This window comes from the organism of the source record quoted next, unplaced genomic scaffold (genome assembly GCF_019419815.1).
Source record: "Pyrus x bretschneideri cultivar Hongxiangsu unplaced genomic scaffold, Pyrus_bretschneideri_v1 Contig1, whole genome shotgun sequence".
In the NCBI taxonomy this organism is placed as follows: domain Eukaryota; kingdom Viridiplantae; phylum Streptophyta; class Magnoliopsida; order Rosales; family Rosaceae; genus Pyrus; species Pyrus x bretschneideri.
Window position 1 is genome coordinate 7,686,644 of NW_025999390.1, and position 18,009 is coordinate 7,704,652.

General features: G+C 38.4%; 3 protein-coding genes and 1 pseudogene across 4 annotated transcripts; 1 reads left to right on the forward strand and 3 right to left on the reverse strand.

Annotated features, from left to right (window-relative positions):
- The first annotated feature begins 362 nt into the window (after positions 1-362).
- On the forward strand, positions 363-4,779 carry LOC103937912 (hydroxyproline O-galactosyltransferase HPGT3). Its single transcript, XM_009347891.3, has 12 exons — positions 363-676; positions 859-922; positions 1,158-1,207; positions 1,295-1,482; positions 2,007-2,067; positions 2,193-2,265; positions 2,823-2,946; positions 3,064-3,151; positions 3,256-3,306; positions 3,815-3,886; positions 4,013-4,126; positions 4,399-4,779. The coding sequence occupies exons 1-11, from the start codon at positions 552-554 to the stop codon at positions 4,113-4,115; spliced, it is 999 nt and encodes a 332-aa protein (XP_009346166.2). The 5' UTR covers positions 363-551; the 3' UTR covers positions 4,116-4,126; positions 4,399-4,779.
- Positions 4,746-8,256, reverse strand: LOC103946728 (cysteine--tRNA ligase, chloroplastic/mitochondrial). Its single transcript, XM_048583013.1, is given in 10 exon segments — positions 4,746-5,158; positions 5,321-5,422; positions 5,656-5,859; positions 6,184-6,309; positions 6,458-6,739; positions 6,971-7,117; positions 7,119-7,142; positions 7,310-7,471; positions 7,709-7,772; positions 7,860-8,256. Coding segments are annotated over 10 exon segments (1,692 nt in total). The 5' UTR covers positions 8,204-8,256; the 3' UTR covers positions 4,746-4,921.
- Positions 8,257-9,115: 859 nt separating this feature from the next.
- On the reverse strand, positions 9,116-12,388 carry LOC103946811 (annotated as a pseudogene).
- Positions 12,389-12,514: 126 nt separating this feature from the next.
- On the reverse strand, positions 12,515-16,564 carry LOC103946731 (heparanase-like protein 3). 2 transcript variants are annotated; one of them, XM_009357507.3, is made up of 8 exons: positions 16,043-16,564; positions 14,833-14,869; positions 14,391-14,574; positions 14,145-14,293; positions 13,765-13,995; positions 13,460-13,649; positions 13,140-13,365; positions 12,515-12,942 (listed from the first exon to the last, which is right to left on the reverse strand). In XM_009357507.3, the coding sequence occupies exons 1-8, from the start codon at positions 16,289-16,291 to the stop codon at positions 12,607-12,609; spliced, it is 1,602 nt and encodes a 533-aa protein (XP_009355782.2). In that variant the 5' UTR covers positions 16,292-16,564; the 3' UTR covers positions 12,515-12,606. The 2 variants fall into 2 exon arrangements, with proteins under 2 accessions (XP_009355782.2, XP_048438979.1); XM_048583022.1 differs by lacking the exon at positions 14,833-14,869 and having other exon boundaries at positions 16,043-16,561.
- Positions 16,565-18,009: the final 1,445 nt, after the last annotated feature.

Sequence of the window (18,009 nt, forward strand, 5' to 3'; positions counted from 1 at the left end):
CACTGCAGCGCACTATGATATGTGAGTTCAAGGCAGTGGGACTGTACCTGCCATCCAAAGTCTGGATCAATTTCCATGTAAATTAAAATAACTTAGGATATAGCAATGGTGAATTGACTTAGTGGTTAAAACTTTTCTCTTCAAATTCAAACCGTTGCATTCTGGGTTCAAACCTCTCTCCTCCTCTTAATGTAAAGCGTAGATTATCGTATACATAAAAAAAAAAAAATTAGAATTTTCTTCTAAAAAATGAACTCATAAAACTTGGAGGCCCAACATTAAACTGAACTGGACCACTCAGAAGCCCAGACCTAAGTCGTCGGCCCTAAAATGTAGCCGCTCCAAATTTCCAACCAAACCTCTCTCTCTCTATCTCCGAAATTTCAAAATTTAGATTTTAGCATTCATATGCCTTCCAACTTCTGCATATAATATGATACGTCAGTTTCATAAATCCCTGTCCCAATCACTAAATCTGCACCTCCAATATCTCGCCCAAATCATTGCTCTAGTCTTTTCGCGGTCTCCTCTCTGCTGATTCGGAATCGGAGATGGAGGGTTTGCCGACGACGACGAAATCAGATCGGCGATGGCGATCGAAGCCCCTGCAGACCTCCAAGCCATCCATTCTCATGGCATTCTTCTCCTGTGTCGCTTGGCTCTACGTCGCCGGCCGGTGCGTTTCAAAATTGTTTCCAAATATTGGACTCTTTCAGCCTTGATTTTCAAATTTTACTATTCGAATTCAAATTCCTGAGCTTTCTGTTTGATCTGATACGATTTAGTGGTTCGATATCGTGTTAATAGTTAATGGTAATTAATTATCAAAGTTGATGACTTGTTGTTTGGGAAATGCAGGTTGTGGCAGGATGCGGAGAACAGAACAGTGCTTTCTAATCTTCTAAAGAAGAACTTGGGCCAGGTTTGATTTCAGAAATTTTTTTATTCGATATTTTGTAGTTATTTAATATAAACTACGGGAGCGGGATTCGAACTTGGGGGTAGAGTGGAGCACGCTGCTCTTTTGTTTCAAACTTTAGTGTAAAAGTTTTACATTTTTCGATTTTGATCACCAAGTTAACAACCGGCCGAGATGAAAAATTGCGAAAATTGGTGAATTTTGTCTTTGATTCGATATTACTTCTGTAATATTTCAGAGACCAAAGGTTCTTACGGTAGAAGACAAGTTAGCAGTGCTTGGATGCAAGTATGCTCCTACTTTTCATTTCTCTTTATTCGGTTTATTTGAGTTGTGCCTAGTTTTAGTGTCGGTAATAATGGTACTGATTTATAGGGACCTGGAGAGGAGGATTGTGGAAGCTGAGATGGACTTGACACTGGCCAAGAGTCAAGGGTACCTCAAGAACCACTTGCAACAAAAGGTGTCTTCATCTGGCCGATTGCTCGCTGTTGTTGGAGTTTATACTGGATTTGGTAGTCATTTTAACCGAAATATGTTTAGAGGGTCTTGGATGCCCAAAGGTCAGTTGGAATTTCTGATGGCAATTTATACAGATTTACCATGTGTTCCTTCTCTGATTAAACTTTATGCTGGCATCGCTTGAATTCAGATTAAGTGTTGATTCTCAATCTTTTTACTTAGACTCCTCTGGTTTGAGTTTTAAGTTTCATCCTATTAAAGTAGTCCCTTTGTGAAAGTCAAGGTATTTGTCATAATCCCATAGTGCTCATTCAGGCACTCCCTTGGCCTATTTTCACTACGGATGCTAGAATAAGTTGTATGGTACGAATCAAGTTAAAGCTGTTAGATATGCATACTAAGACAATCATTTAGGTGTAGTTATTGGGATATATCAGGCAGCAATTGCAGGTTAACTGAATTGAATTGACCATGGTAAACACCTGGTGTTCAACAACACCTGCGTGTATGTAGCTGAGGTGGTAGATATTGTGGATTCGTGGGATTCGTGATTACTGCGGTCATTTTAAGGAAAAATTAAACTTGTTCACTAACAACTATTGGACATTCCTATTGGCCTTTGCAGGTGATGCTTTGAGGAAGCTAGAAGAAAGAGGAGTAGTTATACGCTTTGTAATTGGTCGGAGGTTTTTCCTCGAACTTTAATCTCAGTATTAATACTATGCTTTCCTGATTCTAATTATTCATTTATTTGCTTGGTAGAGTCACTATACTAAAGTGTTGTACCTGTGGTTGTGCTTTTAACTTGCAGTGCCAATCGGGGTGATAGCTTAGATCAGAATATTGATAAGGAAAGTCGTTCGACGAAGGATTTCTTAATTATTGTAAGCAATACAATCTCAGGGTTACTAAAACACATCTGTTCAATCCTTTAACCAAGACTGTAGTAGCCACACAATTGTGATGTTGTGGTACATAACTTGTGATGCCAAATAAATGTATGCGGGGAAATTCTTTAGCTAAATTTTTGGAAGTCAGTTTATTGGATGCGTAGTGGAAGTTATGTCCATATGTTGTGATTAGGCTTTTATTGTATTACGTTGAATTTTTAAAAATTTTTTTTTTGAACAAATCATATTATCTACACTAAGAGAGAGAGAGAGGGGGGGGGGGGGAACCTAGCCTCACAATGGACTAGTAATAATGTGGATCAAATTCGCCTTTGGCGAGAATCGAACCTAAGACCTCTCACTAATAAGTGAAGAAAAATACCACTAGACCGTAGTACTAAGTGGTTTATTACGTTGAATATTTGTTAATGCATAATAACTAATAGTTCAACATCTAATTATAGTTGTAGGATTCCTCTTATATATTTGATAACTTAGATTTTATTGACAAGAGAAATGCATAGTTTCAAACTGTAACATTATCATATTAGGAAGGTCATGAGGAGGCTCAGGAAGAGATGCCCAAGAAAGCACAGTTCTTCTTCAGTACTGCGGTTCAGAATTGGGATGCTGAGTTTTATGTCAAAGTTGATGACAATATCAATCTTGATCTTGGTAGAACTTCGATTCTGAATCTCTGATAAACTTAATAGAACATTCAAGACTAGAATCAACTTATTCATCAGAACTTTTCATACATCATTTAAAATATCTTTTCTTGACCAAACACAGAGGGGCTGATTGGACTTCTTGAACATCGTCGTGCTCAAGATGGTGCTTATATCGGATGCATGAAGTCAGGAGATGTGATTGCTGAAGAGTATATACTTTACCATCCTATACCTTCGTGCAACTTGATATTGATTCCAATTATATATGTAGATCTTGTGGTCTGTAAGGTTATACAAGTGTTTTGATATGCAGGGGAAAGTCTTGGTATGAACCTGACTGGTGGAAATTTGGGGATCAGAAATCGTAAGTGATCGAACCTATGGAAGAACATCTAGTGGGCATTTAATACTTGGTTATGTGTTGATTACTTGATCCAGATGTGTGCGCACACACCCACGATTTGGCTCTAGTAAAGCGCCAACACAAGGAGGTCATTTGAGTGTTTTTTTAATCGTCACGATGGAAAGAAATCTGATCGCCTAAGATTCGCTTCGTACTAGAGCCTCTGCATATCTACAGAGAGATTGTTTTTGTCTGTGATCTTTTGTAGAATTATGTCATGTCTGGACTTTTAGTCCAGGATAAAACATTCTCAGTTTCACTGTTTTAATGCTGACATGAGAAAGAAATATAACTGTCCAAGAGCGAGTTATGCTTAATATTAAAAGACATTGACAAGTTGGACAATTCTGTATATATCTGGTAAACATGTACAATATACTGACAGGCTAAGAAGATTTTTGTTTAAATTTGACACTTCTATGTACTGGTAGATTTGGTTTATCATTCTTACCATTCCTCTCCCTTTCAGGTACTTCCGACATGCGGGTGGTTCCCTCATTATACTATCCAAGAACTTAGCTCAGTATATAAACATAAACAGGTCTGTTCTGAGTGCTATAGCTGGGGAAAAGGGCTCTCAATGTTATCAAGTATGCTTAGGTTCTATTGCAACGTGGCTTGGGAGAGTGAGTTTGTTGGACTTATTTCTGTTTCCTTTCGTATGCAGTGCATCATTGAAGACTTATGCTCATGATGATGTATCAGTGGGTTCATGGATGATGGGTATCCAAGCCACTTATATAGATGACAACCGCCTTTGCTGCGGCTAGCATTAGACAAGGTAAATTTACTCCATCCTCTGGTTTCTTTTTATTTTTTGTACAAAAATATCACCTATCTTGCCTGAACTTGCCTCAGTTTTAGTTTTAAATAGATTGTGGGGAAATAATAAAAGTATGGATGGCCTTCAGTCTTCTAGCTTGAAAGAAAATATTAAAAGATAAAGCAAAGGACACGACACTTCAAATTAATATAAAAGTATATGCTTAAATCTTTGACTTGATGGATGCATATCGTGTTGACAATTGCCATTTAACTCATCCAACTTTCCAGATAAGGTGTGTTCTTTGGCTTGATCAAAGCGGATATAAATGTTTCGGTAGAAGACAAACTGATCTGGACGATGCAATGTTTGCTTGAACATGAGAATGGTGTTTGAATCATCATGTTCATACTTATGTTCAACCGAGGGTGCTGCGAGGGTCGCAGAGGATGTGCAGAATCATTCTTTCTATGTGTGAACATCGGCTGGAATTTTATAACTGCCCACTGCAGTGGGAAATAGCATAAGATACCTTGTAGGATGAACTTCATGCGTTCTTTACTTAGTGAATAATATCAAAGCTTCACCCTTCTTGAATTTGTATTTGAAATTCACAACGTTGATAAAGCTATAAGAATCGGGAACCGCCTCACGGCAAAAACTTTGTTGAATGAATGCGTAATCGTATAATTCCCATTCGGAAAGTGAAAGCCTACTTTTTTCAGAATTGCATAGGAGAGAAAATTGTATATGCCCTAATTCTACATGGTATGATACTAAAGAATTATGACAGTGCTCACAGCGGGATCTGCTTCAAGTAGTTGCAACCTGCTGCTCTTGAATTGCAAGAGGTACGGTGGGTCTCCACGTCGTTCCATCTGGGCTGTCCATAAGAGCAATCCCCACAGCAGCTAAATCTTTTCTAATTGTATCTGATCTTTCGTACTCTTTGTTCTTCCTCGCTGCATTTCTTTCCTCGATTTTTTGCAATACTTGATCTTCGGTTAACTTTGCACGCTTCAAGGCTTTATCCTTCAGCTCCTGCAGAATCTGCAGCATAAAAACAGTTCACGCGTTGTAGAAAGAAAAAAAACCGTATTCAAAAGAAAGGATAGGTGTTCTGCGATAAGCCCAAGCAAATCATAGAAGCATCGGCGTACAGGGCTTGTCACAGAACCCTGTTTAGATTTCTTGTGGCACCGACTTCTGTACCTCCGGGTAACTTGCAGGCATCAGACCTAAAACGCTCAAAACATTCTTAATTATCGTTCCCAAAGCCGCCAGCGACTCCATCCGCAGTTCTTGCTTCTTCCCCTGTATGAATTTATAAATTACAAACAAAGATCAAGAAAACTTGCGAGAGAAACAGCTAACCTTAGTTAGTGAGAAATAGGAGCTCGGGTTCAATAAGCTTTGAATTTTCATTTGATATGTAATTCTGAAAACCTAAATTATTTGTATTCGCAAACAAAACCCAGCATCCTAAACATTAGGAGTTTCACATTCAATTAATTTCAATCACAACTTAACGGGTGTATCATCCATACCTTACGAGTATGTAGCAGATCATTGATGGTTTTTAATGGGTCTGATAGTGCAGCCAAAACAACAGGAGTGTGAAGATCATCTGACATTGACGTTAAGAAAACATTATAGAAGTTGTTGACGCTGTTCAGTGTATCAGGAGGGATGGTATCTTTCAGGGTTACCGCATTATTCTGGCTCAGAGCACTTTCACAATCATGTAATGCCTGCAACGGAAAGTAAATTTGATTAAAACAAAATGAAATCAACACATTAATCGATGATAAGTAGACATCAAACATCAAATTTTAAAAAATCTGTATAGGTAAAAGTTCTAAGCATCTTTCGAAATCCTGTTGGCATCTAAAACATATTATCGCAAATATGCAACTACATCTGAAGAAGCACTACAGACTGAACCTGACAAAACATCAACTGTGATCTACAAAGTTCAGGTGTTTCAATCTGCATTCGATTTTGGGTTGGACAAAGGGAAAGAGAAAGAGAGGTTTCTTCTATCCTTTACCGAGACAGGTAGGATGCTAGGGTACCTGATAAATGTAGAAAATCCGGTCTGAAGCACTTTCAAGCAGCGCATCAGAGTAGTTGATCGGAGACTGATAGTGGGTCCCTAACAAGAAAAGTCGCAAAGCCAATGGATGGTAGAGGTCTATAACCTGGAAGAAGAATAATATATATTAGAAAAGTAATCAGAAAGACTCATTCGAAAAGCTAGAGTACTGATCTGTATAAAAGTTGTGGCAAAAATTCTCAGAGAAAAAAAAAATGTTCTGACCAATGTAAACAGTATGGAATGCTTTTTACCTGCCGAATTGTGAAGAAGTTTCCAAGGGATTTGGACATTTTCTCTGAGTCAATGGTGACAAAACCATTGTGTATCCAGTAGCTAATGTTACTGTGGTTACACGCAGCACAACTCTGCGCAATTTCATTTTCATGGTGGGGAAACACAAGGTCCATCCCTCCACCGTGTATGTCGAAAGAGTAACCCAGATAAGCAGCACTCATTGCACTGCACTCGATATGCCAGCCGGGTCTACCAGGGCCCCATGGACTGTCCCAGAAGGGTTCTCCTTCCTTTGCAGACTGCAAACATTCAGAATCCTCACCTGATTAATTCTTCCCAGTCATAATATTAACATATTTTACAACAGTATGTGTACATGTGTGAACAAGCAAATGAATGCTTTATAGTAAGAAAATGAAACTTCTAAGAACAAGGCAGCCTTGTCGATGTAAATAAAATGATAAAGATGCCATCTCGTATACAGCAAGCGCATACATTATCATCACTTTCTGTGAGTCTACAGACACTACCTTCCACATGGCAAAGTCACCAGGATGTTTTTTCCTTGAATCAATAGCAACCCGCTCACCAGCTCGATTATCTTCTAACTTTCGCCCAGATAGACGTCCATAATCTGGGAACTTGTCGACACTAAAGTAAACATCCCCATCAACATGTGTACCCGTATCCATTTTCAATAATCTGCACAGGAAGCAAATCAAGAAATGGGGTAAGAGAAAGAGAACCCCTGTTTCGAAAATTACTAACGCACACAAATACAATTATAAGTTTGTAACAACTCCACCAAGATGCTAAAAGCCTAACGTGACACTTTTAATAGATTCTGAAGCATAGGTGGAAACGAATACCTGCTTTATCATATCAAGGATCTGTGGCATGTGATCCGACACTCGTGGTTCCACCGAAGGAGGCAGGCAATGCAGACAGGTCATATCTCGATTGAACTCCTCGCAGTAACGCCTGCTCAAGCTGATAGGATCCTCCCTCAACTCATTTGCTCTAGCAATTATCTACAGAATTTGAAAAGTGCATTCTCAGCTATCCTGTAATAATACCAATGTGGAAAGTAATCGGTACTTGGCATCCAACTTCCGTAACACAAAACAAAGTGAACAGGATGCATAAACATACCAAAGGTAATATCAGTCGAAAACTTTAAATTCCGAACAAACTATTCAAATACACCCATAACCAAAGCCCGAATATTTCGTAAATGGAAATATTCAAATTTGGGAAAAGAAACTTACTTTGTCATCAACATCTGTGAAATTCCGAACGTATGTGACTTGATATCCCAAATGCCTAAGATATCTGCCTATTTCCCGAAACAATGTCACTAAAATAAGCATTTAAAAAAAACCCAAATCGAGAAATTGAACAAATCATATAGAAATGGACCTGTAGAGAACATCGAATGTGACGTAGACGCGCGCATGGCCGATATGGCTGAGATCATAGGCTGTGACTCCGCACACATACATGCCCACCTTCCCTTCAATTTTGGGCCTGAAAAGCTCCTTCTTCCTGCTCATTGTGTTGTGCAGCCATAGCTCCGACGATTCTGGACTCCCCAATTTACTGCCGCCGCCGCCTAAAATAGACGGCTGAGAGTGGCTGGAAGTAGCCACGCAGCGAATTCTCCTATTGGGCTTGAATAATCTGTGGAAACGCTGCGTTCCGAGTTGAATCGTCCGACTCGAGTATGGAAACAAGGGTCTGTAGAACTTGAGCAGAGTACCCATCTTTGCTCTCTGTCAGTTAACGTTCCCTGAGAGAGAGGGAGAGAGGGAGAGAGGGACTGTTAGCGCTTTATCTACAAAGAATAAGCGAGCCAGTTTGTTTGGGCCCGAGCTTTCTGTCTTTGGGCTTCCTATAGCTCTGCCTCATATATTTTCTCAAATACTTGGGCTATTTTTATTTTATTACCCTATTTTTTTTATACAAGAGATGAAGACAAATAATAATGAGGATTGCTATTCATACTATGTTTTTGTAACACATTTTTATACCATTTTATGTGGCATTTGATATGGACAGCCACATCATTTAAATCAATCAGATTTTTAAATTTAGTTCATTATTTAAAAAACTAATAATTAAGAAAAAATAGTTAATTAAATGATGATTGTGATATACGAGGAGTCTTTCTCCTTCATTTCCTTGGGTTTTGCAAATTTTTCAAATGATATGGCTGTCCACATCAGATGCCACCTAAGATGGTATATAAATATGGTATAAAAACATGGTATGAATAACATTATTGAATAATAATTGGTATCTAACTCATCACTAACGAAATTTGAACCTAACATTTTTCTCTTAGAAATAAAAAAAATGACTAAACTTTAGTTTTTAAGTGATAAAAATATTTGGCTACTTATATCTACGTTTGACCCCCTTGATACATGTAACATAGTCTTTTCTTTACATCACTTGCGGTTAGTACTACAGTCTACTGATACTTTAATACTTCAAAGTGAAAGATTTTATGTTCGACTCACATTAAATGGACGAGTTAGATTATGTATCTAATTATTATGGCTAACTTTAGTCTAATACTATTTGGTATGCCTTCTTAAATGATCTCCAGCAATCAGATGAAACAACAATGAACAACATTGCAATTCTCGTGTTAAAATACGACAGCAAGTACGAAAAGAAAATAAACAATGACTTGTAATTGATTCAATTTCGTTACACAAAGAACTTGAATCTAGCTAAAACCCAAAAAAATACTAAAATTAAACCCAGGAAAAAAAATGTCATGCAACAACGCTGATCACCTACTGTGACTGTGAATCCACCACAAAATATTACTCCGGGAGTTTCCGTCGTCGAAATTATTCAAGCTCCTAATCTGCTTCAAAGCGCCTTGTGTGTCGTAAATCCCTTGTAACGCATACACAAATCCCTTCCATCCTTCGGTGACTTCTGTTCTATTGAGCGCCGGCAATGCCCAACTCACGAGCTCGTTGGCATACCCTGCATCGGAGAACAGAACCTCGGTGACTGGCAAAACAGGCAGCATTTGGATTCCGAGTCTGATTTCTTTTGCCTCCGCGGTAGCGAACCAAAGTCCGGTGTCTCTCTTGGTCGCCCATAAAACTCCCACTACTCGATTTTCCTTTGCGAAAGGTTCCGGGTAAATTCGATTCTCTCCGCCCTCTCTTACGTGCCACCACATTTGAGCTGCCTGTATTTCCAAGGCTGTGAGTAGCGATCCGGTGGCCTCAAGTTGCGCATCTTTATAGGCTTTTCCCATCAAAGCAGCTGCGTAGTAAGCATTGACCGCCTCGCTCGTGCTCTCTTGATTCCTCCCGTCTGCGAATTCTGTCAACCCACCTGCCCACGAGTGCAATTTATAGAGATCAAAGGATCTCAGACGCGGGTAATTTGGATTCGATCGTTCATCCTTGTTGAGAAAATCCTCCACGAGCGAGTAAGCTTGAGACTTGTACTTCTGCCCCCATGCAGGATCAATCTTTGCTAACACGGAAATTCCATATATAAAGTACCCCAGATGGTAATGGTGATCAGCATAAACGCCAAACCCAAAATCGGCACCCTGATCAGTTAATCCTTGCTTGGTAACAAGTCCACCCCATTTTTTATCATGCAAAAATCCGTTGCCACTAAAGCTACCATCCAACCATGGCTCTATTTTCTCCGCCAAGAATGTCCTGATCGCCGGGATCGCATCAGGACAAGCTACCTCGTTGGCTATCACAGCCAGCCTTGCTGCTCTAGCAACCAATTTTCCATAAAAATATGAAGATGTAGTAGAAGCTTCTGTTGAACTAAGAGCGTCAACATCTCGTCGAAGTGCAGATATGATTTCGGGGAACGAATCTTTTTGCACACCCCGTACAGAATTCCAAGTGACCGGAATAGGCTTTGATGCTAACATCCACGAATCGCCAACAACACCAACTAAATCGCCGTCAATGCTTTTATACCTAAAATCTTGCAAAACAGTAGCATTGGATAGAAGCTTAATATGGAGAGGATGAGCAAGCATAAGCAAATCTCCACCTTCCTTTTCCCATTTATATGTCAAAGTATTGATGTTTTGGAGCACAGCTGCACCAGAAACTGGGTAACAAGAACTGAAGTGATCGAGAATTGCCTCTGATTTTGGGTCAGGATCCGGTATTACAGCAAATCGAATAATCCCGGAAAAACTTTAAAAGTTATCGTGGATGGTCCGCTGTCAGATAAATCAGTTGGAATGGATGTGTATATTAGCCATGTCTGATTGTTGTCGAGCTTGATGATGAACTTGGTTTTTGAGCCACTAGCTGGTGATGATGAGACAATTGTATGAGCAGTTGATATAGTAAGCGCAGAGGGGCGATAAAGAAAACCGGTAAGAAAGGGGCTGCCGCGGACAAGGAAGAAGCGGAGGTTGGAGGAGGGAAAGTCCAATGTCACACTGAGATCATTGAAGTCAGAGATCACATGGTGGTCATTGTTGTTTGGAGCTTTTCCGGTGTTTGTTTTCGAGGCAGATATGGTGAGATCGGGTTCAAAAGGGGCTGTGGATATGATGGTAGATGTGTAGGAGAAAGACGGGTATGCGATAGATAGGGAGGAGTTGGATGATTTGATGGTGTAGGGATGGATGTACTCGGGTTGGTCGCCATTTTTGAGGACAAAGTTTTGGAAGAAAGAGTTGGTGGGGAGTGGAGTTGAGAGAAGTTTTGGGGCAAAGAAGGTTGAAGGGTCGGGGAGGACGGTGGATTGAGCTTCCGGGAAGAGGAATGGGGCGGGGGAGGCCTGCGGAATCAAAGCGGAAAAACAGACTATGCAGACGAAGAGAGCAAGAGAACAGAGCATGCTTGCCATGAGGTCTTAATTTTGGTTCGTAAACTTGTAAATAATCAACCTTTTCGATCGGTATCTATTATTTATAGGGATGCTTTTGATATGTTCCTCGTTTACGTGGGAAACTTCCATGATTACGGCTTTCCTCAACAATTAATTACACGTTTTGAAAACTAGGAAAGTTTGTGAGGTTTTTTGTGTGTACTTAGTAATTTTGGAAGGAAAAGAAAAAAATGATAGGTTAAGTATATTTACTATGTGGAAGTAGTAGATTGCTCTCGTGGATATTGTTTTCTTCTTCAATTCATAGCACGTTTGGTTCAATTCCCCTCATTCTTTTAATGTAACTTAGAATAGGAATATCGTTTGTAATAATAAAAAAAAAATAATTAAAAAAAAAAAGGAACTTTACAATGGGGGAATTTCAAACTTACCAATTTGCCTGCATCTACCCCCACACGTACGGTACAATTTGGAGTTTTTAGCTTTATTTTCAGGTCAAAAAGCTCAAATGCAACCTAACCCGAAGAGAGAGAAATCTTATGGGAAAAGTCACATAGATCACCTACATTGCAAACCACATCACCTACATTGCAAACCACATCACATAGATCACCTACATTGCAAACCAAAATCAGAGAGCAATTACTTTACACTTGCACAGACGTTCATCTCATGATTCTCATCGGCTTCTCAACCACCTCACCCAACGCACTCTCCAACCTCATTGCCATTCCGAGTCACTTTCCAGTCCCCGAGCTCATCCTCCCCGTAAAATCTTAGCTCTCCGAAGTCGAAGAGGAGGAGAATGAAGAGGGATACCAAGACGAGGACATGTCCACGGAAACATGTCATGTTTTAATATATCTAGATCAACATCCTTTACATGAAATGCTTTAATTTACCTTGCTCTCTCATTTCAAATTCAGTTGCCTGAGACGTCTACAACCTTCTTACTTCATCCGCATCATCTCATGTGACCACTATATATCAACATATATAATCAGTGCAGTACGCCACCATTTATCACTTTGAAGATAGAATGCGTTATAAGTTGCTTTGAGTGCATCCGAACTTCATAAAAGGAGTGAAGCTGTAAAACGAAGCCGGCACAGATGATTGCTTCAAACTCTTCTATATAAACATCATACTCTCTGAAGTAATGTAAATTATTCTTGGGGATCACCATGAAGAAACCAATAAATTTCTAATTTTAATTTATAACGTGGTTGCATCCTCTAAAATTCATTTCTTATTTTTATTTATTCATCTCTTTGTATGAAAATAAAAGGATCTACAAGTCTTTGTTCACCAAAAGCCTCTATGCACAAGCCGGCACAGTTGTGTTTGGAATGTGAACAAATACAATAGAGAATGGCGCCACGGTAGTTGGATCTGATAGCCTAACTGTTATCGGTTCCAGGGGTGGGATATCCCCGGATGAATCTACACTAAGTGCTTTCCCATTTAGTAGCATTACTTTGCTCTGCAAGTCCCCATCTTGAGCTGTTAGATGGTATTCTTCCCTTGCATCATCACTATCTTTCGAACTCTGAAGGCTTTCAGAACTCACAAGCCTGCCAGTACTATCAGTCGAAACTCGGACTTGAACCGTAGTGTTACTGTCTAGGTTGATGAGGAGCACTGTGATTCCTTTCTGCATAAATCAATTACTTAATTAGGTTAGTCTCCTAACAACTGATAATATTAGCGAGAAACGATTAATGAATCAAACAACAGAAGGGAAAAAAAAAACCACGTGATAGCATAACCTTAGCTTAACGGATTAGCTAATTAAGCATAACCTTTATGTTTGATCTATGTGAAATTTTGTCCAGTTTAATGAATGCTTACTGTCTTCTTTGAACAATGAGCATAGGCACGTATCTTCTTCGTCCCAGAGAAGCTTGTGGACAGGGCCTTGTTTCCCATTAAACGATGCCAAAGAAGAGCACTGTAATAATCAGGATTTGGTTGAAAGGTGTTGGTGTCAAGGAGCCCATAATTTCCACCAATCAATGTCTGTCTGCAATATGTTTTGGTGTCATAAGATGCTGCCAAACCAAGCTGGTCTAGGTACCTGTTTGGTTGGTAAAAAAATTACATAACCTCTTTTCATCACATACCTAAAGACTAAAGAAGGAGAAATCAGTTTCCAGGACAAGTTTGATTACCAGAAACTAAACACAAAAGCATTTGTAACAAGATTATGGCCACTGTTGTAAGCACCTCCTGCTTCACCAACCCATGCCACTGCTGAAGTGTTTGATGTCTCAACAAGGTTTTGTAGGCTGCTGAAGGTCTGCGAAATACCATCGAGAACATCTGGATCTAGGATCTTGTCAACGAGATCTCCAGCACTACCTTAGTTAATACGAGACAAAGAAAAAGGCAAAGTGTCATTCCACAAGTTGAATTTCCAGAGAAAGGAAAGTGATTTTGAAAAACGCAGATTAATTAGCTATGTTAATTAATATACCTGGACCAAGATTATATATGTGGTGAGTGATTACTTTAAGGGAAAGAGGAGTTTTATGAACAAATTCTGTGAACCAATTGGCATCAAAGAAGCCTCCTGGTGCTAAGACTAGTGGCTTTGATCCATAATCTGCATAAATTTTCTGCAGTATTTCATGGAGAGTGTGTGTGTCTGCTGCATATTGGTCTGCTGAAACTTTTGTTCCAACTCCATTCCCACTCAGTTCATTTCCTGAAATTTATTCCAAGTATAGCTTTAGTTTCGCATTTGTACCGGCAATTAATGTGTACAAATTTTGTAAAAGACTTATAACTCAAGTGGTTTAAAGTACTTAAGTCCAATATCGCGAGTAACCAAATAAAATGTGTAAAATTTCTTACCAAGTTCCCAACCATGAATTGTGTATCCCTTGTCGACTGTATATCTTATTAAAGATTCTGCATTGGTTGAATTCCAAGCACCCGTAGCAGCACCATTGGAGTCTATTTTTCTACCTATGAGTGCATTTAAACCAAAAATAATAACAGCCCTGTTTCAAAAAATAAAAAAATAAAATAAAAATTATATCATGTTATGGTTAATTAATATAGCGATAAGGTTTCATGAGAAGATTTAAGTATAATTACCTAGTTTTGTTGAAGAAACTGTTTAGTTGGTCCCATCTAGGCATTGGTAAGTAACCTTGAGAGAAACCAAACAATTGCGAACCATCTTTGACAAATGAGGTGGAAGGTGGTTGACTTCCATCTGTCAGGTATGTGACTTTATCTTGTAAAGTGCCACCCAACCTAATTTTCAAGGGTGAAAATGCTGCAACAAAATAATGGAATTATACACTTCCGTTAGTTAGAACTGTTTTGGATTTTTTATATATTAGAATGTGATATTCACATACTTTTTTTTACTTCTCACATACCCTTCTAATTTTTGGCCGTCGGATCAGATGAATTGAAGAATATCAAGAAACAGAAATCAACAAGGAATGTGAGAAATAAAAAAAGTGTGTGGATAACACACCGCTATATATATTGCCTTTGTGTGTATAAGTTGAAGCAATGACTTGTTTACCTTTTATAGCATTTAAAAATATAGCATTGTCAAGATCCTACCAACAATTGAAAAACAAGAAAATACATATTAGAATTAGTAAATAATATAGTTATGAAAGAATTAATTAAATAAAAAGAATAAAAAATGTGTAATAGTAAAGGAGGGGGGGAATTATGCTTCTTTGTTTCTTTTGCCCAAAAAAATAAAAGAGATATTATGATTCTTGATAAGCATCATCTTTTTCTTAACCTTTTCCTGAAAGTTGCAATTTCGTGCATAACCTTTTTCTGAAAGTTGCAATTTGGTGCTAAGAAATGAGAATAGCATCTTGGGTGGGTCAGTTGTACTAGTTGACAAATCATAACCAAACCAACAGGATCCTCTCTCCGGAGTTTTTTTGGTAAGGATCATGGAAATTTGTAAATCGCGTCCATTCATCGTACATCGTACGGTCAGTTTTTATCAATAATTGTTTATATTTATTTTTAAATAAAAATATTTAAAATGATTTCTGACCGTAAGATGTATAATGAACGAACACGATTCACGAATCTCTAGATTATTACAAAGAGGATCCGACGAAAATCCGGACTCATAACCAAAAAAAATAAAGCTAAAATATGTGTTACTGTAGACTTGTAGTGATCATAAGTATTGAATTTTTAACCATGCATTCTGAGTTGGAAACTCTTTAACTCTTATATTATTGTAATAGTTTTGCTCTTGTTGATCCCCCTAATAAAGTAAAACTAAAAAAAAAAAAGTAAAGGTATTAACATCATAATCCTCTAACTTTTAAGGGTCAAACTGAGAAGGCCATTACAAACATTGGCTGGTTCAACACTTTTCTTTTTTTTTTTCTAGATAAATTGCGGTTTAATACTGTCAGGAAAAGCTTTGGCAACAACGTCAATCAATGTACAGCGGAAAACTACCGTCAAATTAAATTGTAATAGTGCAGCAGCTGTTAAATGAATATTAGGAGATTCAAACCAAAATGGGTAGTAGTTGAGTAACTGTTGTGGTTAGTACGTTAATACAATGCTAACTACTACTACTTTGAACTATACAGAACACAGAAAACAGAGACCTCTATTGGATACGCAGAGTTGAAGCAATGACTGGTTGGTAAGTTAATAAAGTGCTAACTACTACGTACTTCGAACTATAGTATACTGCACACGACATAAATTGCACAAAAAAAAAGGAGGATATGTAATAGGCTTACCAGATTGAGAAGAGAAGCAGAGCCCCAACTACAAGTTCCGTAATCACATTTCTGAGGAGGCCACCAATCAATTGTGGCACAGATAAAGTCATCATCTGTAGCTCCAATTGCAGCTGTTTTATTCACAAAAAGGGTTTCTTCGGTGCTCAATGAAGCCACTGAGATTGATGACTTGTGGCTGTGAATTACCCAGTACAGCCCATAGCAAAGCAATGAAATAATCACCAGAGAAGGCATACCTTCACACATGTAAAATGAAGAAGAAACAAAAACAAGTTTCCTCTGCAGTTTCTTTGTTTCTGTATTGGTTTTAATGATGGGGTCGGAGTCTCTTACAAGTTCTGCAGATTTGGTTTCAATAATGGGGTTGGATCAGATGTGGTTGTGATGTTTGTGGGATAGTGGGTGGATAGAATATTATGGACGAGAAGAAACAACTGGGGAAGCTTGCGTATGAGTGAGTGCTTTTCGCTTTCATGGTTTCACACTTTAATTTAGTCTTGAAAAGCAATCCATGTTACAAGACGATACAGTCAAATTATGAGAGAGACGACAGAAGACTCATTTTTATAATATTAATATTGCCTCAATTTGTTAATTATTACTTGTACTATATGTGTGAGGTTTTATGACAAAAGTCTCAGTATTAGTTGAATCATAACAATGATAATGTTCCTAACTTGTTAATTACTATATGAACAATTCGATATGTGTGGAGTTTTACCACAAAGGTCTCGATATTAGTTGGACTAAGATTAAGATGTCTAAACTCTTCTTCTTTGTCTCTGCCCGAAATGGGATAATTCAACACATCCCCTCATGGGACCCAATTAGTGGGTTACACATGAGAGATCCACACATCTGGAACCATATTGAGCCAAGGGGATTCACATAACACACGTGACCAAGGGACCCATCATCGTCGCACAAGGCCAAGGTGACCCGCCCATCATATGGTAGTGCTGCCCACTCCCTAACTTTAATACCATGTCAAATTACCACTTCTAGTAACATCGATATTATCTTTAACTTGTTAATTACCACATGCACAGTCCAATAGGTATGAAATTTTATCACAAAATGCCTCAATATTAGTTGGATTGAAATTATGATATTTAAACTCTGCTAATAACAAAAATTAATTCTTATTCGCACACTCAATTTGTCATTCTGCATTCGAAACTCAATATTTCATTATCGTAAAACATTCACAAAAACAGTTAATATGAACTATAAAAAATGTGTTATGCACCCCCGCAATTTAGTTACATTCACAAAAGAACGGAGAGTTCTGAGATTGTGAATAGCATTTGCCCAAACAAAAAATATCAAGATAAGTTTCAAGTATTATCGAACGACTATGTCAAAACCTACTAAAAATGCCTTGTGTACAAAAGGCCAGAAAGGATTTTTATTCACCACTTGTCCCATTTGCCGTCTTATATAAAAACGAAATCCCAATGCCACTTTCTTCCCAGTCATTTTCTGCGCACAAAAAGCCAATCAAATTCCCTTGAGGAGGGTTCAATGGAAAAGACAAAGCCAAACCTTCCAATCCTTCTTTATTAGGCCTTTCTGTGGTTTTTTCTAGTGTTTTCTTTGTTGTTGTATTGTATTTCCAATTTTGTTTCATCTTTTTACTAAATTATATCATTTGACCAAAAGAATATCAAAATGTTTACACTAGCATATACCCTTCGTAATATTTAGTTTAAGTTTACTTACGACATATCATACTGTTGATCCTATTACAAAGCCTACGTGGTGCGCAGACCGAGTAACTAATAAGCTAACTACGTCCTTCGGTTGAATGCGAGGCGTGCTAACTCGTCGGCCGAGCTCAGCCGAAAATTTGGTGATGTTGCATTGAGCGCGTTGCTGACTTCTTTATCTTGTGACTGCGGCCGAGGAAGGAAGAAATCTCAGCCTTCTGGTTCTCAAGTCTGAAGACAAGGCTGCTAGTTCTG

Coding starts and splice junctions, on each gene's coding strand:
- LOC103946731 (XM_009357507.3), bottom strand. CDS start 16,291: ATGTGTGAAGGTATGCCTTCTCTGGTGATTATTTCATTGCTTTGCTAT. Junction 14,575..14,832: donor ATTTTTAAATGCTATAAAAG/GTAAACAAGTCA, acceptor ATTTTGTTGCAG/CATTTTCACCCTTGAAAATT. Junction 14,294..14,390: donor AGTTTCTTCAACAAAACTAG/GTAATTATACTT, acceptor TTTTTGAAACAG/GGCTGTTATTATTTTTGGTT.
- LOC103937912 (XM_009347891.3), top strand. CDS start 552: ATGGAGGGTTTGCCGACGACGACGAAATCAGATCGGCGATGGCGATCG. Junction 923..1,157: donor TAAAGAAGAACTTGGGCCAG/GTTTGATTTCAG, acceptor GTAATATTTCAG/AGACCAAAGGTTCTTACGGT. Junction 2,068..2,192: donor CGCTTTGTAATTGGTCGGAG/GTTTTTCCTCGA, acceptor TTTAACTTGCAG/TGCCAATCGGGGTGATAGCT.